At 41.3% G+C, this 24,463-nt stretch overlaps 1 protein-coding gene across 1 annotated transcript in view; it reads right to left on the bottom strand.

Moving 5' to 3' along the window:
- Positions 1–1,201: 1,201 nt before the first annotated feature.
- LOC139531917 (nuclear receptor-binding protein 2-like) overlaps positions 1,202–24,463 on the bottom strand; it is a 49,225-nt gene continuing 25,963 nt past the window's right edge. The window contains exons 2-17 of the mRNA XM_071328888.1: positions 19,147–19,269; positions 18,396–18,497; positions 18,113–18,202; positions 17,783–17,823; positions 17,353–17,447; positions 17,065–17,088; positions 16,868–16,954; positions 16,016–16,071; positions 8,552–8,647; positions 8,214–8,346; positions 7,715–7,868; positions 7,391–7,526; positions 5,511–5,564; positions 5,247–5,310; positions 5,095–5,150; positions 1,202–4,990 (exon numbers count right to left, since the gene is read on the bottom strand). Coding sequence (XP_071184989.1) covers positions 4,904–4,990; positions 5,095–5,150; positions 5,247–5,310; positions 5,511–5,564; positions 7,391–7,526; positions 7,715–7,868; positions 8,214–8,346; positions 8,552–8,647; positions 16,016–16,071; positions 16,868–16,954; positions 17,065–17,088; positions 17,353–17,447; positions 17,783–17,823; positions 18,113–18,202; positions 18,396–18,497; positions 19,147–19,269 — 1,398 coding nt within the window. The 3' untranslated portion in view covers positions 1,202–4,903. The remainder of the gene's footprint in view (positions 4,991–5,094; positions 5,151–5,246; positions 5,311–5,510; positions 5,565–7,390; positions 7,527–7,714; positions 7,869–8,213; positions 8,347–8,551; positions 8,648–16,015; positions 16,072–16,867; positions 16,955–17,064; positions 17,089–17,352; positions 17,448–17,782; positions 17,824–18,112; positions 18,203–18,395; positions 18,498–19,146; positions 19,270–24,463) is intronic.

Here is a 24,463-nt window from a genome sequence, read left to right on the forward strand (position 1 = left end):
CCATACATATTCAAAACAAGAAAATGGTACAGTCTGCTTTGCTTAATAGAAGGAATTTGAAATGATTTCTACTTTTACTTTTGATACTTAAGTATATTTTAGCAATTACATTTACTTTTGATAAGTATATTTAGAACCAAATACTTTTAGACTTTTACTCAAGTAGTATTTTCCTGGGTGACTTTTACTTGAGAAACGTTCTATTAAGGTATCTAGACTTTTACTCAAGTATGACATTTGGGTACTTTTTTCCACCACTGCCACTAGGCATATGAAATGTCACTTGAACGTGGCATAAGTTCCTAGGCTAGTGGGCAAGTTAGCTGGTCCTGCTGTTGGACGTACGTTCTGATGTCTCACCACGCAGGCTACGTTTTCTAATATGATTGGTCAACAATGGGCTTGAAAAATAGAGCAGAATCCTATTTTCTCTGCCTCGGCTGGCTGAGCAGCTTCCACTGAGCACCGCTGACCATCCCGCCTGAATAGAGGCCTAGGCTTCATTGAAAATGAATGGGCCACCCTGTCCGCAGGTGCTGTCTGTCAGAGGGTTTAGCCTTAAGATGCTTCTGGGAAACCGGGCCGAGGATGTTCATGCACAGTTCAGGGTAGCCAGGTTTTGTTGAATTTTTATTTAGCCCATTTTCTTTGACAAAAGTAGCCAGGTGCTTTGAATTACGCAGTGTAGTGCTGCTGAATTTTTGTTGTTGTTGTCATATTCAAGACAGATTAAAGCTAGAATCCGTAGTTGAAACAATAACAAAGCATTGACCCCACCTCAGTTTTGCTAAAAAACGGAGGGATGGGCCTGAAGAAATACTAACTCTCAAATTCATAGACAGAGGTATGGATGCCTCTGTCTGACCATCCATGATATAAAAAATGTGAGTTTTAACCGGAGCCAAATATATATGGCTATGGTTTTAACCATGTTTTGAGGCTATACAGTATTTGTTTACATTTACATTGTTTATTAATATTGGAGTAAAATACGCTTGTATTTTGGGTTCTGATGGGGTACGACAGTTGAACTAAGCTCACACGGCATTTAAGTTATATTCTTCAAGAATCAATGTGTATATATCATTAATTTATAAGTCCAAAAATTGAGCAACAAGGATTCTAACTTTAAGTGAAACTGTTTTAATAAGTAAGGACCCCAAGATTCAATAACGTTAAAAAACCCTCTGTAAACCCAGTCTCACCATGATGTGACATCACATTGTTTTATTGTCATTCATTGCAGTACAATATTTTACAGAAGGATGAGTAGAACACGTCCAGTACAATACAGAGCCGACATATAACAGAATCCAGACTCGGGAGAAAGAAGTGATAGCTACGGAAAAAGACTAATGGATGAATGGGCTTTGCTTAGTCTGAACATTCATTTTTCTTGATCAGGTCCCCCCGGAGTCAGTCAATGGAGCTCCGTCAATGACTAAGGCAATCTTGGAAAATAAGTTTCTGAACAGTTTGGAGCTATTATTAAGACATGCATTGCAGACTACTAGACAACAGTAGCACCACTCCGAGCATTCATACTTCTGTTCAAGGGAAACACCTTTGAACAGACACAGACATATTTATGTACACCATATCCTACAGATAAATGACTGGGAGAAGCGCTTTCCCCAAGAGACTAGCTGATAAAAGGCTTGACATTTTAAGAGCAATGAGCATATTATGCAACATCTATACAGGAGTGTAATTGTAATAGGACCAGTGTTTTACAGATAGCATAAGAACCAAAACGTCATATTGTTAACAGATGCAGATACTGAAGAATATACACTGAGTGTAGAAAACAATAGGAACACCATGACAGACTGACCAGGTGAATCCAGATGAAAGTTATGATCCTTTATTGATGTCACCTGTTAAATCCACTTCAATCAGTGTAGATAAAGGGGAGGAGACAGGTTAAAGAAGGATTTTTAAGCCTTGAGACAACTGAGACATGGATTGTGTATGTGGGCCTGCCATTCAGAGGGCGAATGGGCAAGAGAAAATATTCAAGTGCCTTTGAACGGGGTTTGGTAGTATGTGCCAGGTGCACTGGTTTAAGTGTGTTAAGAACTGCAGCACTGCTGGGGTTTTCACACTCAACAGCTTCCCATGTGTATCAAGAATGGTCGACCACCCAAGGGAGATCCAGCCAACTTGACACAACTGTGGGAAGCTTTGGAGTCAACATGGGCCAGCATCCCTGTGGAACGCTTTCGACACCTTGTAGAATCCATGCCCCAACGAATTGAGGCAGTTCTAAGGGGCAAAAGGGGGTGCAAATCAATATTAGGAAGGTGCTCCTATTGTTTTGTACACTCAATGTATACTGTTCGAGATTGATTAAGAAAAGTTGTTTTCCATTTAAAAAAAATAACTTTAAAGCAATCGATAAATTACTAAATCCCACTGCAATAGATCTATTATTGACTTTTGCTTGCTTTAGAATGCATCGGACATCTGTGGACACTTACGCAGAATTCAGCTTCAACCTCCAGAAGTATATAATGCTTTTTTTGTGTGGTGTACTGTAGTAGTTATATCGTTCAGTAGAAGAGTAATTAATTGCTTTCCCCAAAAAATATTCTGAGCTTTATTTATTTGAAACCCTTCATTATTCAACAAAACCCTCCATTCATAATCGCGTTCTCAAATGGCTCAATCGGAGTGGACGATATTCTATGTGTTTAGCTGATTCATTTTCTAGAATGGATTTAGACATTCCTAGGGTACAAGCTGTGGCCCCTCAACACATTCACAAGCTGGTTTTCAGAATAAATGAAAAGTATAGCATTCTGTTGACACCAACCCAATAGACTGAATCGTTGACTGTCAGGAGTTTTTGTCATTTCTGAAGTTGCGTTATGTTGCTGTGGCGTTTTGTATTATGGGTTTTGTACATAGTGGGTTGCCATCACAGGCACTTTGCAAGTTTTTGGCTTACAGAACACTTTCACAGGGAAAACCCTTAAGAGCACTACAGGCTAAAAGAGAGGCATCATCTCATTGCTCGTTACTACTAATGCACGGAGAGTCATTCAAGCTAGCAAAGCACTGTTAGAATGCACTGTGAGTGTGTTTTGAAGACCATTATACACCATTAAAACGTCAACAGAAATAGGTCGGTGCAACGCTAATGCTGTTCATAGAACTAAGCAAAAATAATGAAGTTAACTTAAGTGTTAGCATGTTAACCATGCATGTTGGACGGTTCTCATCTTTGTCATCAAATTTGCTCTCTAAGAGCTAGACATTTCTATGGTAGGTATTGCTTGGGCTTATAAAACTAGGGAGCCTTTTTATTTAAAAAAAAAAAATTAGTTTTATAGATTATTTTCCTTAAACAACTTCCAAATGTACATTTCTGGAGTTATCAACTATTAATTAAAAGACTGTAAAATAACATAAAAACATAGCTGTTTTATTGGTTTGTCTTGAATGCACTACATCCATCCATCATTGGAAACATCTCTACTGGCAGTACAGTATAGTAGTGGCATTATGGATGATTACATCTTAAGGCATTACAGCCCTTTTAGGCAGAGGACTTATCAATCTTCCACTGCATTGTGGGATAGCTGAACACAGCCGGGTAAATCCATTTGAATTCAATCACTTTTTGACAGCATCTCTTTTGATTTAAACAAAACTTTACATACATGTTTGCCCATGGAAGAAGTGGTCAGAAAGAACAGATTTTTGGAAAGATTTAAAACAACAAATATTCCCATTCAAGTCAACATTCTCTGATGATCTTTGTGGTACCATTTGAAAGTTGACATTTTCATTTTATTCCCATTTTAGTACATTTTTCTGCCAAAACATGACACTCACCCTGTATGCAACCCTTTACCTTAGAGGCTTCTGCCCTATGTACATAGACATGGAATCACTGGTCACTTTATTAATGGCACACTAGTCACTTTAATCATGTTTACATACCGCTTTACTCATTTCATATGTATATACTGTATTCTATTCTACTGTATTTTAGTTAATGCCACTCTAATATTTATATATTACTTAATTCCATCTACTGTATTTTAGTTAATGCCACTCTAATATTTATATATTACTTAATTCCATTCTTTTACTTTTAGATCTGTGTGCATTGTTGTGAATTGTTAGATACTACTGCACTGTTGGAGCTAGGTATACAAGCATTTCACTACACCCGCAATAACATCTGCTAAATATGTGTATATGATTTTGATTTATTCAAGAGCATGTTGTTTCTCAACCGATGGCGGGCATAACACAAAACCTTAGATGATGTCAAATAGGGTCTAAGTTACAACATATGTGAAAAGATAATTGACGTTCGTTAAAAGGTTAAAAAAAAAGGACATTTGTATAAAGTTTTTATATTATTGCCAGAAATGATAAAATATTTGACAACCCTGTTTGTATGCATTTAAATGATATCAATCTCAACTGATTATATTTTCCAGTGATGAAGATATGGAAGTCTCATGGTATGGTGGAGTTTGCAAAATCAGTCAACTTTGAGCACCTTTATCACTTGAATGTCACTTTCGGAGCCTTCTACAATGGGAAAATATGTATGGCAGATTTTGTTCAAATCAAAAGGGGTGTTGTCAAAAAGTGATTGAATTCAAATGGATTTAACAAGCCATGATGCCTCTGAGTTATCCAACCGGAGATGCTTTCAGTCTCTCTCAGTCCTGGCCTATCCTAGCCCTCTTTGGGATGATCCACCAATCATCAGGCCCAGTCCCAATCACCACTCATCAGGCTCAATCCTTCAAACCCTCACTGGAGCCAGCCCCTCTGATCCTGGCTGAGTCATCCTGCCTTCTAGCCCCTGTCTTGCTCTGTTTGAGAGGTCAATGCCCGAGGCCCCTCTCTGTGGGCCAGCTTCCGTAGCGGCCCCTTCTCACTGTGTGATCCCAGAGGCCAGCGCTTTGCCCTTGTGTCTGGTGAGCGCGTCCTCAAGGAATCCTGCCAGCTTCCCACAGTCCTCCTGCATGGGGTTACACAGGGTTTGAGGTTAGAGGTTAGATCATTACAGGTTATTGCAAATGACTATGGCTGTTTGCAATAACATTAGGCGACAAGGATACCTACCTCACTTATGAAGGCGTAGTGAACAAGTTCATTGGCAAGGTCTTTGGAGCTGTCATCTGAAAGATTCATACAAAATAGTTCAGCCTCATACCACAATATGTAAAAAAAAAAAAAAACATAATAATGGACATGAAAGTGTCCATTAGACTCACTCGGAAGGATGTCACAGCTAAGTTGTCGATGGAGCTTGTCGTCCATCTTAAGAAACAGAGAGAGCTAAGGAGAGGACAGGATAGAGGAATATATTTTATCAACACAGAATATGCTTATCCCCCAAATGCAATGAGGATTAGAATGGATTTTTTTTTAAAGTAGCGATGTTATGTCATGTTATGGTAACTCCAAAAGGCCACGTGACATGGGGGGGTTGTACACATTGACACCATTATTTAAAAGAAGACGATAGTCAAACTCACATGAGTTTTGGTCCCTTCTTCATTTGACTCCAAGTTACAGTGCATCTGAATCACCTGCAACACACCATCAGACCAACCATCAGTTAGAGTGATAAGCGTACTTTAACATGCACTATTCTCTAGTATTATTACAGACGTCGGTTATGTAATCATTATCTCAGCATGTGCATTATTTCAGAGGAAGATTGCACAGGATTGAGTCTACGACGGAAGCCTGGAGTGGAGACTTTTATATTCTAGACATGAAGATATTTCAACATCATGTCTAGACGATAATAAACTACAATTATAACTTGTGCTTAGCTGCCAAATATATACAGTAACAGTCAAAAGTTTGGACAAACCCACTCATACCAGGGTTTTTCAAGAATGTGCAAATCTGTCATCAAGGCTAACAGTGGCTACTTTGAAGAATCTAAAATATACAATATATTTTGATTTGTTTAACACTTTTATAGTTAATACATGATTCCATATGTGTTATTTCATAGTTTTGATGTCTTCCCTATTTTTCAACAATGTAGAACATAGTAAAAATAAAGAAAAACTCTTGAATGAGTAGGAGTGTCCAAACTTTTGACCGGTACTGGAGGTGTCCCCATAATATTTAAAGTGTAATTATAATGATTATTTTAGCGATCCACGGTAGAAGTCCCTCCGAATAAAAATTTGAGCGTCTGGACAGTATTTGCTTGAGATAATTTTATGGATGATAAACTTGCTATTTCCTAAAAGTTTAGCTCAGTGGGGAATCCGGGAATGCCCTGCTTTGTCATCTGTTGCCTAATTCATCAACAGCCAGGGTTGATTTAATTAAGATTATAGGCACAATTTTTTATTTATTCCACATTTAGGCCTACTTAAACTGACACATTTGGCGATGTTCAACTTTAATTCTATGGCACAAAACGTATAGACACAAGAATTCACTGTGAAAGTTGCTAAATGCAGGTCATTCATATGAAATAAATGCAGCACTTTGTTTAAGCATTAATTCTATGTTTTCTTGCTCAAACTTCCAGCAGTACCTGTCAAACGCTGTAATGTCTCGGTAAACACAGAGATGTCGATACGCACGGAAACTAGTATTATGAGAGGACCGTGGAGTTTGCTGAAAAACAGTAGGTTATTCTGTCTGGAATTGTATATTGGCACGAGACTAGTATTACGTTGAGAGAACGTTGATTATGTAATTATTACCCCAGAACGTCCGTTATTCCAGAGTACGATTCAGACAGGATTCGTTTTTTCCAAACATGCCCCCTGTAATTCGTTATTTTTTTCTAGGCGTGATAATATTTCAACAAGTCCAGGCGATAACAGGTCTACACTGACAACTCAAACCATACCAAACCATCTTTGATATCATGTCGGCATAATATTTGAATTGAGGAAGTGTGATCATAAATGAATTCCACAATAGACGTACTAAATGCCCCCCATCATTCAGATGTGAGCTAAACAGTGCACTTGCACTTGAGATGCGTTTTAAGGCGTTGAATGAGAAAGTGAACTTATCATTTCCAAAAGTTTAGGTAAGCTGTATGCTGCTTTGCCATCTATTAACAGCAAGGGTTACATAAAATGTAAACATTTTTTTTTTTTTACTTCGGCAATATTAAATTAATATGCACAAAACATATAAATAAAAGCATTCACTGTGAAAGTATATAGGCTATGCGCAGCACTTCGTTCAATTTATTGAATCACATTGTTTTCTTGCTCAAATCATGAGCAACACCTTTTTTGTAATTATTATGTAATTACATAATTACGTTACCCGACCTCCACCAGTAAAATGAATCCTTTCCAAATAGGGCTTAACACACACAAACAAATAGAAAGACAGACAGACAGACAGACACACACCTAACCCTCACCTTTCTGCTCTCTGTCTCTTGGGGCTCAGGGGTGGGGGACTTCGCAGTCTCCACCTGTTCGTGGGACAGGGATAGGGCACGGGGTACGGGGTGGGGCCGCGACGATGCAAAGTTCATGAGGGGGTATATCCCATTCCTGAAGAGGGATGAGTCAGAATGATGTCAGGGGCCACAAGGTCATCTCTTAATGACACCCTACACAAAGCCCATAAGAGGCAATGACCAAGGCAGCTCTTTAAGGCTGCATCCTAAATTGCACCGTATTCCCTATATAGTGCACTACTTTTGACCAGAGCCCAATGGGTGAATGGAATTAGCCCTTACTTGACGTCCTCCAGGAACTTGTCCAGCTCCAAAGGAGACACATGGGAATACTTGAGCTGAACGCCAGGCCGGTTGCCATGTTTGATTTCTGCCATGAGACCGTTGGGGTCAAAGGACTTGGTCTTCTCCTCCACACAGTTCTCTGGCAGCAGGTCTGCAAAGAGAGATGGGTAAGGGAGTGTTACATGGATGCCATACCAGTTTGGCATATAGCAAATCAAATAAAAAAACGTTGTAACAACAGACGTTCAAAGAAATCCCACAAAATCCAATAAAGGATTTCAGTATTTTTCAGCTGTCCCATAACAAAAAGGAAATAAGACGTGGAAACATTTTCTCTCTCCCACACAAATGGCTAGCTTGGTTTGCATTTTGTTTGTGCCATCATGCCACTCCTTGTCATGCCAAACAGACTGGTGCCCAGGCAAAAAATTGGCAGTTGTCAATCCACAGATTGCATGCCATGTGTATTGGGGACTTCAGAGATGGAGACACTCACACTGGTTGCTGATGAGGCAGTGGGCAGCCAGTAGCTTGAGGGAGTGAACCTCAAACAGCACGCGGTGGAAGAGCAGGTCGTGGGCTGTGGGACGCTGCTTGGCCTCGTGACGCACACACGACTGAGTAAACTCCTGCAAGAGGGAGTGGAGGTCAAAGGTCAAAGCTATGTAGTGTATTAGTTAGGGTTTAATTAGTGTGTTGGGATCCTTTAAAATGTACACTCAATAAACTTGATTTCATAAGGTGTGGGTTTTAATCAAATGTGTTTTTGCGCATTGGCCCACTGTGATGCTTTGCTATATTTGGGCCATGGATGGAAACATGAGTGAGACTGACTCTCATGAGGGGATCCTCCAGAGACTGGCCTGCGTTGGTGATGGCCTCCTTGGACACAACAGCATCTCCATTAGCCTGTATTTCCAGGACAGCCATCTATAAATAAATACAGAGATTACATTAAGAAATGAACATGGGTGTATTAATGTGGTCTCCTTGGTGTGAGGGCCTCTGGGTGTGTGCTGGTATACAGTCTGTGTGATCTATTAGACTGAGATAGGACATGTGAACATATGAACACAACTTGTACGTCAATTTTTTACTTTAGTTTATTTAGGAAATATTTTTCTTAAAACTGCATTGTTGGTTAAGGGCTTGTAAGCATTTCACTGTAAGGTCTACCTACACCTGTTGTATTCGGCGCATGTGTCAAATACATTTTGATTTGATTTGATACAAAGAGGACAATGCAATTAGGGCTGTGGCGGTCATGAAATGTCAGCTGGTTATTGTCACGCAAAAGACTGCCGGTCTCATGGTAACACGTTAAGCATCTCCAGCCCTCCACACATACAAGCCACTGATGTGCGCCTTTGGAACATCTATATTTTAAAAAAGTAGAATAAATCAATTTAATATAAACCATCACAATAAATTCATTATTCATTTTAGGAAGGTATATAGAAACATTATGATATTAGTATTTATTATGCATCCCCATTAGCTGCTGTCAAGGCAGCAGCTAGTCTTCCTGGGGTCCAGCAAAATTAAGGCAGTTATACAATTTATAAAACATTACAATACATTCACAACAGATTTCACAACACATTAAGTGTGTGCCCTCAGGCCACTACTCTACTACCACATATCTACAACACAAAATGAATGTGTATGTGTGTGTATAGTGCGTATGTTATCATGTGTGTGTATGCATGTGTCTGTGCCTGTGTCTCTTCACAGTCCCCACTGTTCCATAAGGTGTATTTTATCTGTTTTTTTTAAATATAATTTTAAAGCTTGCATGAGTTGCTTGATGTGGAATAGAGTTCCATGTAGTCATGGCTCTATGTAGTACTCTGCGCCTCCCATAGTCTGTTCTGGACTTGGGGACTGTGAAGAGACCTCTGGTGGCATATCTTGTGGGGTATGCATGGGTGCCGGAGCTGTGTGCCAGTAGTTCAAACAGACAGCTCGGTGCAACATGTCAATACCTCTCACAAATACAAGTAATGATGAAGTCAATCTGTCCTCCACTTTGAGTCAGGTGAGATTGACATGCATATTATTAATGTTAGCTCTCTGTGTACATCCAAGGGCCAGCCGTGCTACCCTGTTCTGAGCCAATTGCAATTTTCCTAAGTCCCTCTTTGTGGCACCTGACCACATGACTGAACAGTAGTCCAGGAGCGACAAAACTAGCGCCTCTAGGACCTGCCTTGTTGATAGTGCTGTTAAGGCAGAGCAGCACTTTATTATGGAGAGACTTCTCCCCATCTTAGCTACCGAGTGGTGCAGCGCTCTAAGGCACTGCATCTCAGTGCAAGAAGCGTCACTGCAGTCCCTGGTTCGTATCCAGGCTGCATCACATCCGGCTGTGATTGGGAGTCCCATAGGGCGGCGCACAATTGGCCCAGCGTTGTACGGGTTCGGCCTGGGGTAGGCCGTAATTGTAAATAAGAATTTGTTCTTAACTGACTTGCGCAGTTAAATAAAGGTTAAATAAAATAAAAATACTCTTGTATCATGTTTTGTAAATGTATATGTTTTGACCATGACAGTTTACAATCCAAGGTTACTCCAAGCAGTTTAGTCACCTCAACTTGCTCAATTTCCACATTATTCATTACAAAACTTAGTTGAGGTTTAGGGTTTAGTGAATGATTTGTTCCAAATACAATGCTTTTAGTTTTTATATTTAGGCCTAACTTATTCCTTGCCACCCATTCTGAAACTAACTGCAGCTCTTTGTTAAGTGTTTCAGTCATTTCCGTCGCTGTAGTAGCTGACGTGTATAGTGTTGAGTCATCTGCCTACATAGACACACTGGCTCTACTCAAAAAGTAAGGGGCCTAGACAGCTGCCCCGGGGAATTCCTGATTCTACCTGGATTATGTTGGAGATGCTTCCATTAAAGAACACCCTTTGTGTTCTGATGGACAGGTAACTCTTTACCCACAATATAGCAGGGGGTGTAAAGCCATAACACATACGTTTTTCCATCAGCAGACTATTATCGATAAAGTCTAACAAAACAGCCCACACAATTTCTCTCAGCCAATCATCAGTCATTTGTGTAAGTGCTGTGCTTGTTGAGTGTCCTTCCCTAAAAGCGTGCTGAAAGTCTGTTGTCAATTTGTTTAGCATTGTATCTGGTCAAACACAATTTTTACCAAAAGTTTACGAAGGGTTGGTACCAGGCTGATTGGATGGCTATTTGAGCCAGGAAAGGGGGCTTTACTATTCTTAGGTAGCGGGATTGACTTTTGCTTCCCAATTTCTAGTAGGCTTTAATTGAAGATATGGCAAATAGGAGTAGCAATATCGTCCACTATTATCCTCAGTAATTTTCCATCCAAGTTGTCAGACCCCGGGGGCTTGTCATTGTTGATAGACAATAATTTTTTACCTCTTCCACTCGCATTTTATGGAATTCAAAATTAAAATGCATGTCTTTCATAATTTTGTCAGATATACTTGGATGTGTAGTGTCAAAGTTTGTTGCTGGCATGTCATGCCTAAGTTTGCTAATCTTGCCAGTGAAAAAATAATTTAAGTAGTTTGCAATATCAGTGGGTTTTGTGATGAATGAGCCATCTGATTCAATGAATGATGGAGTGGAGTTTTCCTTTTTGCCCAAAATGTAATTTAAAGTGCTCCAAAGATTTTTTACTGTCATTCCTTATATCATTTATTTTTGTTTCGTAGTGTAGTTTCTTATTTTTATTCAGTTTAGTCACATGATTTCTCAATTTGCAGTACGTTTGCCAATCGGTTGCGCTGCCAGACTTATTTGCCATACCCTTTGCCTCATCTCTCTCAACCATACCATTTTTCAATTCCTCATCAATCCAAGGGGATTTAAGTTTTTACAGTCATTAGATAAATAAAATAGAAAATATATTTGTTCCATTCTGGAGTGAGTGTGCATATGAAGTGGCTATGTTGAGCATTTGAAACAGGTCCTATACGCAAGATTTTGAATTATTTGTCAACTTTAGTTGTGAATGATACAAACCTTAGAATATCTTAGAAATGAAAACATATATGACCTACATGATGCGACTATAGGCTATTGACTTAGAAATGAAAACATATATGACCTACATGATGCGACTATAGGCTATTGATGACTTGAGAAAGTAGCAAAAAAAGCTTGCGCTCTGTTCCTTGCCTCAGGCCACACACGCTGTTCTTATCTCAATTTAATATTGTCTTTACTAATATGTAAAATTACTTAGGATTTTAGGAGAGATTTAGGATGGCCTATTATCAAATGGGCAGGAACAGGGGCAGGGGAAAAATACATGTCATCCGTATGCACTCGGATAGCGAATGGAGGCTGCTTTCCCGCTGGTCGTTTTTCAATCTGGCTGGTTGGCTTCTCCGGTTATTTCACTCCATGCATAAACCACTGTTTGAGGAGCATGCAGCCTCTCACTGCATGACAGGTGATATTATGCCCAAACTCTGTATGCCATGGTCTCTCCAACTGTTCCTGCAGCTACCCAGTGCTTAATTTGGAAAACCAAGTGAAATCTGTTCTGGAACATTGATAGCAACATGTTTTCACAACGAAACATATTTCATTAAACTGTTGACCTCCCATCTCTCTGCACGCTGGAGAAAGGAATGAAGGAGAGAGGGGAGATTGAAATGCATGGTGGTGAGATATTATGTAGCTAAAGGTAATTTGTCAGCCTATTAATTATGACAATATAAAAAATGCCCTATTAGGCCCTACTATACTTTTATAATGAAGTGCTTTGTAACACCAAAACTAGTGGCAACTGAACTGCCACCAACTTCAAGGAGATGAAACCTTAACTTTCCTGGAGTATTGAAACACATCATCCTGAGATGTTTTGAAACATTACATGGTGTGTTGTAACACCACTTAATCAAGTGTTGTGTGCCAGGGACTGGGAGCACTACCCAAAAAGATTGAAAACACTATTATGGTGTTTCAAGTCCTGTCTATTTGTAATGTCTGCTTCCAACTCACACACTCAAACACATAGATCCCGTGAACGCAGCTCACTCTCCAGATCCCAATCACCTGAACTCTGATCACCTGTTCACACACCTGTATGTCATTATCACACACGATTTAGTTCAGTTCTTTGCACCCCATCATTGTGAGGTATTGTTTGTTTTGTGACACACTTCTATTCGGAGCTCTGTTTTTCCCCATAATTTACTCCTCCCGTGTATGATTGTTTTTTCCTGCCTCACTAACGACGCCTTTTGCCTATTCCCTGCCTGTACTTTAGCCTATCGGATTTCCTGTTATCAACCTATTGCCTGATCTCCCGGACGACGTTAGTAGCCTTTTCCCTGCCTGTACTATTTCCTTTTTGGACCCCTGTGTATGACCTTCTGCCTGCCCCTGGATCCAGCTTCATGTTAACATCAGAAGCCTCCTCCTTAAGTTTGTTTTACTCACTGCCTTAGCACATTCCGCCAACCCCGATGTCCTTGCCATGTCTGAATCCTGGCTTAGGAAGGCCACCAAAAATTCTGAGATTTCCATACCCAACTACAACATTTTCTGACAAGATAGAACTGCCGAAGGGGGAGGAGTTGCAATCTACTGCAAAGATTGCTTGCAAAGTTCTGTCATACTTTCCAGGTCTATGCCCAAACAGTTCGAGCTTCTAATTAAAAAAATGAATCTCTCCAGAAATAAGTCTCTCACTGTTGCCGGCTGACTCCCCTCAGCTCCCAGCTGTGCCCTGGACACCATATGTGAATTGATTGCCCCCCATCTATCTTCAGAGTTCATTCTGTTAGGTGACCTAAACTGGGATATGCTTAACACCCCAGCAGTCCTACAATCTAAGCTAGATGCCCTCAATCTCACACAAATGATCAAGGAACCCACCAGGTACAACCCTAAATCCGTAAACATGGGCACCCTCATAGATATTATCCTGACCAACTTGCCCTCCAAATACACCTCTGCTGTTTTCAATCAGGATCTCAGTGATCACTGCCTCATTGCCTGCATCCGCTATGTGTCCGCGGTCAAACGACCACCACCCATCACTGTCAAACGCTCCCTAAAACACTTCTGCGAGCAGGCCTTTCTAATCGACCTGGCCCGGGTATCCTGGAAGGATATTGACCTCATCCCGTCAGTCGAGGATGCCTGGTCGTTCTTTAAAGGTTTTTTTCGGGCTTGGGCTCATAGGCCTATGCGTAAGCTCTAATATGCGTATGGGGGTTTTGAATTAATTATCACCTTAGAAAGTGCTGCCCATTTAGTTATGTTAGGCTTTGAAACAACATTTCAAGCTGTTGTTGAACTTCTTTCTTCAAATTGATCAATCACAGTGACGTGAGTTTTAAAAGCACGTTATTGTTTTGATAATGTGTTTGATGTGCTTTTCGATTGGATTTCTATTGATGTCAGAGTGGTTTGAGGAACAATAGAGCCCTGAGTACCAGGCCATTAGGGTAGTTAGCGAGTTGGGTACTGCCAACGCATGTAAAGAGTAGGGCTGTTGCGGTGACCGTATTACCGCCACACTGGCGGTCACTAGTCATGAAGGTAGTCAAATTCCACGTGACTGTTTAGTCACGGTAGTTAGGCTTCTCCAAGCTCTGATGCTGCTGATGGTCATTAGTAGCCTACCAAACTTGGTAACTCCCTGGAACTCAGCACTCTATTGTCCCTCTAATCACTCTGACATCAATGCAAATGTGATCAAAAATCTAATCAAACACTTCGTGAGAGCCCGTGAGCTCATGTTGCGCTACATTTCTATAGGCTATGCAATTGCGCAAGAAAGTTTGATGGCCTCTATTAAAAAGAGGAGGCTCCCATCAGCTTTCTATAGGCTAGACCTACTATATTTATTTCTCAACTTCATAATATTAAGCACATTGCTTATCTTTACAACAGCAGTATAGCCTACCTGACTGGCATGAAAATTAACCATGGGAAAAGCGTTCTCCATTCGCTATTTAAGTGCATAGATGACATGTATTATTTCCCGCTGCCCCTGTTTCAAGACAGATGCATGATAATGGTCCATTCTAAATCAAAACAAATTTCCCACATATATTATTTAGTATATGTAAAGACAAGATTAAATCAAGAATAGTCTGATGGGTGATAATATTAGCCTATCACTTGTGAATGGGGTCCAGCATAAGGCAAGAAACAATGCATTATTTTGCGACTTCTTCAAATCATAGTCGCACACCTCATGTAGCCTAGCCAATGTAGCCTAGCCTATATTTTGATAAGGATCTATCAAATCTATCTATTTGGGATCTATCGCATCCTACAACTGTCCCAGACTATGTTTGGAATATTTATTTCTCGCACAGAATAGGTCAACTTTTGTACTATGGAGGATGGTAGATTGACATAGGCTAGTGCTTTTGCTGTTCGTTAGGGCTACTCATCTTTTTGGCAGATTAAAAGTAAATGTGGACAGTTCTTCCAATATCTTCAATATGCACCTCGGAATTGGATAAGGACGCACGCAGTTGCATCCCCGATATGTCGGACTTCACTTGTAGCCTGTGAGAAAGACCCGATCACGTTATGGAGAGCCATGTGAGTGAGCCATGTGAGTGAGAGGGGCTTTGGAGCCCCTCTCACTCACATGCAGCACTCAGGGAGAAGGGCACAACGCAACACTCCGGGCCAAGGGCACAACGGTCACTGGCGGCAAAAGGCATGGATTTTTTTAGGGTGCATTATGGCCACACAAAGGGGATGCCACTGTGAAATTCGAGGCATTATCAAGTGCTTGTCAAATTGTGAATGAGAGGCTGATAAAGTGTGTACAGCCTGCGCAAAAAAAGAAAGCAGAGCTCATGCCTTTCAAGCAACTTGGAGTCGCATCATGTAGCCTTACAATGTATTAAAAATCAAAACATATAGCCCAACGTTTGTAGAACAACTAAACTTACATTAACTCTAAATTAAGCATATAGGAGTACCTATTTATTTTTGAACACCTAAACACAGAATAGCCGCATGTGCGCACTCCCTCAAATCATTTGGATAAAATATACCATTCAATTTTATTCAGATTTGTTCAATTGTATTCTTCATAAAATAAAATAATATAAAATAATGCCACGGAATTCTAAGTTATTTCGTGACCGCCACAGCCCTAGTCCAGAGTGCATAAAAGGAGATTACCGTAACTCAACGGTCACGTGGAATTTTACTGTGGTCATGACTCATGACTGCATGTGTGGCGGTAATAAGGTCACTGCAACAGTCCTAAATGCAACACATAAGGTTTATAATACATTTATAAACCATGGCAGCTGGATTCTCACCTCCAGAGCACAGATCCCGAAGGAGAAGATGTCAATAGCATAGTCATCCTCAGCCACTAGACATAAGAGAAGAGTTGGAATCAATATGTAAGATAATGACTGTCTAGTCACAGCATGTTGAGAAATTCCATAGATGCGGTAAAGAGGTCAATGGAACGCAGACCATGGGGGATAGAAGGACGCTGTATTAGCACACATTCAACAAATCTGACCGAAGAAAGTGGATATTCGTCAAATCCGTCATGATTGATGTATTGTAACAGGTCCACAATGGGGTTACTAAAGTCCGATTTGGATATATTTGGCTGTTTTACAGAAATCGGTGGTGGTAGTCAATGTCTTTTTTTTTTTTTTTTTTTACCTATAATGCAGTTGATTGATGACGATGACATGAACATGTATTGGGGTTGACATCCATACAAGCATTATACACAGATTTTCACCTCAACATAGTGGGAAATACATATATGTAACCTTTATTTAACTAGGCAAGTAGCCTAAATGTAGGCTTAACTATAAACAATAGCTTAAATGTAGGCTTATTTTGCTGGGGGGCAATGAGGAGATTTGGGATCTTTCCCAAACGCGTTTCCATGGCATTTCTATTGTTTTGGAGTTCCAATGACCTCTTTTCCTGCATCTATAGTGAAACTGGCAACCCATAAAAGCAAGAAAGGCCCATATTCATTCAAGCGCCTAGGATCAGTTTAGCCTCTTAGATCATAATGAATAAGATTACATGAATAAAAAGGACCTGATCCTAGAACAGCACCCCTACTCTGAGATGCTTTATGAATACGGGCCCAGACATAATAGATATAGAAATAGAGAAAGGCTCAGTAAAACACTCACAGCCATATTCAGGAGAGAAGAAGTGCAGGTTCCTCTGTTCGTCTCGGTTGGGGCGGACTTTACCATGAACACTGGCCTCCGGAAACACTAGGAGGGCAAGATAGACAGATACAATTTTATAACCCAGACACCCGACTACACAGAATATTGTGACATTCACTGAGAATAAGATATGCAGCATGTTATATGGTTCTTACCATTCACAAACAGCCGGTGCCATACTGTGGATAGAAAAGAGCAGAGTATCCAGTATTAACTTCAGTGGCATAGAACGACAACAACAATGACAATACACCTTCGGGTAATTGTATTACACACAATGTAGAGGAGTTTGCTAGCATGCAATGCTAACTGTTATTACTACCATTTATTCAGATAAAGCTGTCAAGTCACAATTGAGTTGTTCCTAAAGGCCATGCTACGACAGGGTTAGGTATATGTTAGGGTTAGGTTAGGTTAGGTAGCAAGTCTTTACTGTATCAGACCTGAGCCAATCTTGATGAGGCCATTGTGTTGGATAAAGATGGTGTCACAGGTCAGGTTGCCATGGATAATGGGCGGTTCACAGGAGTGCAGGTAACTGGTGGTAAATAACATGGCAATCAAATGACTGGACACTTTGGGTCTCCAATTCCAACTCTTGCCTCCGGAAAACTACTGGACAATGATTAGTAGAATCCCGGGACCATCCATATGTAAAAAAATGTATGCACGCATGACTGTAAGTCACTTTGGCTAAAGGTGTCTGCTAAATGGCATATATTATTATTATATTAATCAGATGTGTTACTGCTGGACTGGAACAAAAGTCTGCATACCCATTAGCTCTCCACGACAAGAGATCCCCAGTACTAGAGTAATAGTTTACACTGTCACTGAAAATAATAGTGGGGACGAGAATGTTATTGGTCTTACCTGAGGGCAGAGAGAATTTGGGTACACCATCGCTTCCAAGCCTGGAATACATAACAGTGAACTGCAGACACTTAAAAAGTGGGATATGATTGAAGTTTTGCGAAGGATAGAAAACGACTTAAGTATAATCCCCTAACGTCTGACCAGGGACGGGTTCAGTACAAGGTAGCAAAACATTTTGGAATGTACAAAGAAAATGTGTGTTTTTAGTGGAAATATAGTGTTCATGTAGTACCTCCCTGTTTAAAGTGTTTCAAAACGTATAACTCACTGACTCGGGTCACAGCCAGCGGTCAGAAGTTATTTCCCCAATAGGAGAAAGACACTGACCTTGACGTTCATGGTCTTATGGTTTTTCTTGGTTTTCTTGAGAAACTGCTTGAGGCTGCCTGAGGACATGTACTCTGTGATAAAGATGACCTGTCCAGCAGATAGCAGAAAGAGATACTATCAGGGTGCAGACCAAAGCAATCGATCCCAGTTCAGAGATACTGTCAGTGTGCAGACCAAACCAATAGATTCGGGTTTCAGAGATAAAGAGAGAGAGAGACATTTCCTAAGAGAATGAGTGAGAATGACAGGCCATAGAGATTGATCTAGATAGCAGACTTACCCGAGCTCGACTCTCTTTCATGTCCAGCCAGTACTTATGGAACTTGACTATGTTTGGGTGCTCAACCTGCATCAGGTTCTCAAACATCTCTTTAATCTTCTCCTGAAAAAGAGATGGAGTGGGGAGAGGTTTGAGTACTTACGAGTAGCACAGATGGTTCGCCAAAATATGCACTTTTAAACCATTGACTCGTACTTCCATTTGTGTGCTCGCTCGGGAGAATGGAAGTACATCGAATGGAACATACAGCCAGTGACAATAGAAAGTCTGTCTGCGTCCCAAATGGCACCCTATTCCCTATATACACTGAGTATACCAAACATTAGGAACATCTTCCTAATATTGAGGTGCACCCCCTTTGGGTGGTGGACCATTCTTGATACACGTGGGAAACTGTTGAGCGTGAAAAACCCAGCAGCATTGCAGTTCTTGACACAAACCAGGTGAATGGCAAACATACACAATCCATGTCTCAATTGTCTCAATGCTTAAAAATCCTTATTTAACCTGTCTCCTCCCCTTCATCTACACTGATTGAAGTGGATTTAACAGGTGACATCAATAAAGGATCATAACTTTCACCGGGATACATCTGGTCAGTCTATGTGATGGAAAGACAGTGTTCTTAATGTTTTGTATACTCAGTGTAGTGCACTACTTTGACCAGAGTCCTATGAGCCCTGGTCAATAGTGCACTATATAGGGAATAGGGTGCTATTTGTGACACCCCCCCTGTCTAACTTTGCCGTACCTCCTGTGCCTTGAAGACCTTCCTGTCATTGAAAAGCACCTCATTCCACACCACCTCGACTCCCTCCTCTGTGTCCATGGCCAGCGACGCACTCTCAACACCGGGGACATTACCTTGACTGATCTGCAGGGGGAGACAAACACACATGAGAGATCTCACAAGCACCGCAGATGCTATAACTGAAGAGGAACAACTATAAATATGGCATGTGTGTTGTTGCAGACACAATTTACTACATGTAGCCGCTATCATGAATAATTTAGATGTTTCCGAATCAGCTCTGTATGGCCGCAAAACCTCACTTGAGATCTAGAATGACCCTGCATGGGTAAGATTCCCATCTATTTTGAAAAGCTATAGATCCCGATTTCAAATCCTAAATGGAGGTTTTCATTCATTAAATGGACGGATATGGATCTTATGTAAAAAGCACTGATAACGTCTGACTACTAAAAACCTTATGCCCCTGACCATCTGTGTCAGGATGATGTAAAAAGACAAGGGGGTGAGGATCAGAGATTCTGTCAGAGTGAAGAGATGGATTAATGAAAGAGCGAGACAAGGGGGGGATGGGACAGAGAGCAAAAGGCAGAGATTGGGAGTAGGGGATTGGGAGATGAGCGATAGAGAGAAAGAGAAATTGGGAGTGAGGGATTGGGAGAGGGTGAGCCAGAAAATGAGATAAAGACAGAGGCAGAGAGTGAGGGAGGGAAAGATATGTGAGAGATGGAGGGGGAGGGCAGCCGGCTGCCGGGAGCATGTGCTGCTATCAGACTTATGAGGACACTGAGTCAGGGAAAAGGCCAGACTGACTCGGAGCGGAAACAGCGGCAGGACTGTTTGCGTCTGTGTTCCAGAGTCTGGCAGAGCTGACAGAGACAGACAAGCCCTGGGCTCCCATTCATTCCCCCTCAGATTAGCAGGGAGTACGCATTGACACAGCACTGAGATGACTGCTCAACCCAGAATACAACCAAAGAACAGTTAGTCACACACCGCAGCTCAAAGCCTGAGCTAAACACACACAAGCTAACTTATCCCAATCTCTTTCCCCCTGATGGACAGATAACACCAAAGAGGCAAAAGAACATAGGTATTGGTCAAACCTGTTCTTTACAGATACTGGTGGGCATCCTGTTCGTCTCTACAGAGACCGAAGAATTCCGAGCAATAGAAAGAACATTCGTTACTATGACACCAAACAGCTACACATCTGGTGTAGCATTCGTTTTGGGTGTCCTGTATTAAAGTTACTAGTTAAGTCTTCATAAGCAGTCAAGTTATGATTGAATGAACTATTAACGTATTGTTAAATAGTAATTACATAGTAGTAGCGCATTAGACATTTTCATAGGCGCATTTTCACGAAATGAAAAAGCTCACACAGTTATAAATGGACTAAAAATGGCCTCTTTCGCCACGGTTAATCAACAAGCCGACACCCAATCAACTGCCAAAAATAAACAGCCCAGATGACAGCAGCCTGCCACATTGGTATCCTTCCAGGCTGCTTCGGCCCAAGTGAGGTTGCAACACAGTGTGACCACACAATGCGCTTTTAATATCACTGTTATGTTCCTGGCTAGAGCAAACCATTATCTGAGGTGTACTGTACTATCCATTTCATCGTTAAAACATTATTGTAAACACTGTTGGCTTTGTCCACAACACAACCAGCTGTGAGGTTCCAATACTCTCCTACTCGAAGTACGGAGAGGCCTAATCGAGAGGGGCTGCAGTGGGGAGATCTCTCTCTCTCTTTGTTCTACTCCTACTCAGTGAGGTATGATAAACTGATTATGGAGCAATACAGGGCAGGAAGTAGGAACACAGTGCTCTGACATAGTGACCCTAATGGAGAGCCAGGGCTGGCTGGGAATTCTCAGCTAAACCCTGTCTACTGGGGCTACACAGGGACTCATGTTTGGGAGCTGTTGTATATTTTCTCTGGTTGTTACGAAACAGTTAGGCCCCTGTGCTGGACTTGGCTCCCGGAGTGTTTGGTGGGGTGGAGGGGCTGGGTGTTCAGTCATGGTAGGGTGAAACTAGTAAACAGCCTGTGATTGGCTGCCGAAGGGAGGTGGGTTAAGCGTGGGGAAGAGGTCGGTGGGTTCACGTCAAAACAACACAAACATCTACGTTGATGTTTTGCTGATCAGACAGATTATCAGATAACAGAGGTAATTTCGGTAAATCTGTCTGGAAGGCTTTCTGTTGTTTGGAATATCTATTTAGTCTGATAGATTTACTACATGCTTGTTTATTTACATTATCTGTACCAGTCCATTTCCTGACACTAATAAACAAGGAAACTGGTCAGCTACATTTTAGACAGCTTTCAGCTTTCAGTTATGTTAGTATGGATAAAAAAATAGATCATGATCTCTCGCAAGTTGATAAAGAAAAGACGATGTCGATAACAACATGAATTTTTATATTGCTTGCAGTTCAGGAGGAGTAGATCCTACCTCTATCTACAGGAATCCACAGACAGTCAGCCACAGGTAAGCCTTGGCGAGTGACTGTCTGAGCTCAAGTGATCAGCACAGATTACCCGCAATCCTCCGGCCCGGGGCGTTACCCCTAGGCCACACCGTTAATACACACTGTCCGTATGAGGTCAGGGGCTGTGCGTCCCCCGCGGACGTTGGTCTCCGACCCGCAGAGCTATGTCACAACGGGACACAGACTATCGCGTCTCAGGACTATGATTTATACATTATAGTAGGCATAAATAGGCTTGTGGAGGCCCATCTCCGGCTCCACTCCAAACCCTACATGAGGGCTGCCTCCCAAATGACAATCTAGTCCCCATAGCGCATTACTTTTGACCAGAACCATATGGCTATGGGCCCTGGTCAATAGTAGTGCACCAAAAGGGAAGCGGGTGCCATTTGGGACGAAGTCCGGTTGACTAAAGATCTGATCTCAGACCTCCCTGGACATAACCTGATTACAGATACACTCCCTGGGAAACCCACCACTAGAGCCATCCCCAGTACACACAGAATGAGGAGAAGTAAAAGCTCATTCACATGTGGCACAAGGCCAGCATATTGTCTCTGTGTGTGTGTTAGAGACAGGGTGCTAGAATTAGTGGGCTGAGTCAGACAGAGAGGAGATAATGGAGGGAGGCTTAGGGGAGAGTTGGAAGGGAGGATGTTAAGGCCCTCTACAATGTGTCAGCTCGTCACTATCTATGGCCCTGCAGTGGGCGTCTCTGTCTCTGTACTGACCTGTAGTCTCACTGTAGCAGAGAACAAATGAAAGAGTGCCGTTGTCTGAGGGAGAAACAATGTAAGCGTGTGGGTCCTGACAATAACAAAGCACTCAGTCTCCCCACTCATGTTTCTCTTGCTCTCCGCCTCCTCCTACACCAATTTGAATACCAGATGACGAATCAGAGTAGGCCTACCGCACGACTACATTTAGTTACGTCAACTTAACATTAATGGTAGACTTGATACAGACCATTGAGACTGCTGCAGCCAGAGAATCTGCATTACACCACACTTTGTGGCGCTGCCGTACAGTAGAGTATCTACATGAGGTAGTCTGTTTCCATGGTTTTCTGCCTTCTCTCTCTGACGGTTGGCTGGGACCAAAGCAGAGCCACATCAAAGAAGTACCTCGACTCCTTTGCTACGGAGATGACTGTTGATGTGTGGCACACAGAGCAGTGATTCCCAACGCCCTGGCAATGCAGATATAGAAGAACGGGTGGAGAGGTAGAGGAAGTTTGGCACTCTTTTTGTCTGTGATTCACTGGTTTTCCAACTAACAATTCCAGTGATATTCTTTACTTTGAACAAATATGAAATAGTTTGTAATAATACAAAATGACTTCCATCACAACACTGCAAACCAAGGAATAACTTGAATGACATATGGAAAGTAAAACCATTTCCTAACATTGAATTTGGCATCGCTTAGCTCAGTCTCATTGTAAAGCTCATGTTCCTTCAAGAGAAAAGGCCCATTGCCAGGACCCACTACCAATTACCAAGACCCCCTGCCTTACTCGGTGACCTTCACAATCTGGACAGGTCACTGCGAATTTAGTCTAATGGCCCCGTCCAAATAGAAGACTCTGTCCCTTTCAACTTCACGAAGAGATGTTATGGAGATAAGCTGACATCAAGTTTCACTTGTTCATTTCCTTAAGAGGCCATGTCAAGAATGGAATGTAGGAGAGCAAGGCAGGCTGGGAGATCTTAAGTCCTGAGTCAGTAGTACCAAAGCTGTACCAAAACACAGAGCCGTTATTACACTCAAAACACACTGTATGACGGAGGAAGCCCTGTTGATGTTGCCTGGAGAGCTTGAGTGGGAAGTGGAGACCATAAGATTCCTAATCATTCCCCAAATGGAAAACGGTCTATTTGTAACACCACTCAAATCAACAATTTGAAAACACACAACTTCATATGTGCTTGGACTTGCAATAACATGTTGCAAGAATGTTGCCTTTGAGTTCTTTAAAAGGTTCCCAGAACATTTTATTAAGTTGTGGGTACATTACAAGAGATAGGTTCCCAAAACACAAAATATGCACAGTTGTGATGACATTCATACAATGTTTAAATTAGGTTGCACAGGACATTCCCTTAATGTAAGAATGAAATATGTCTGTTTTTAGGACTGACATATTTGCATATTTGTTTTAGGTTGAAAAAATATTCCATTGATGTTCACGCAATATACATTTGAACTTGTCTTGGAGGTCTTCAGAACAAAATATATTTAACAACATTTTTAGCATGCAAATTTGTAGTTCTTTAAAGTATAAGAAAGCAGATTGGAAAACACCCCCATTATGTTTCTCTAAAGATTTGAGGACTGTATTGTAGGTGATATAGAGACACAATGCATTTTTATTTCATTCACAGGACATTTAATCATACGAACACAACCATAATTTTGACACGTCATATGTTGACAATCTGCACGTGGGGTTTGAACCTGCGACATTTGGTTCCCAAGCCAGGTCTTTAATCCTCTGCACCACTAGGGAAGCTCTCGTATATATCTTCTTTTTTCAGTATATAGCCATGGCATTATGGTCAATCAGGAATTCCATGCTTCCTTTTTTAACCTTCTTAGACATAAGTAACCCAGGACAATACTGGTAACTCGGTTATTCACCATCACTTCCCCCATCCTCTTTATATACGGCATACTTCCGGGTCCATATTTACAAAGTATCCAAGACTATGAGTGCCGATCTAAGATCCGTTTTGCTTTTCTGATCATGACCATATAAAGTGTCTCAAAGTAAGAATTATATTGGGAGCGTTTGACAGTCGACCGTTTTTGT

This window comes from Salvelinus alpinus, chromosome 10, assembly GCF_045679555.1.
Source record: "Salvelinus alpinus chromosome 10, SLU_Salpinus.1, whole genome shotgun sequence".
Lineage (NCBI taxonomy): Eukaryota > Metazoa > Chordata > Actinopteri > Salmoniformes > Salmonidae > Salvelinus > Salvelinus alpinus.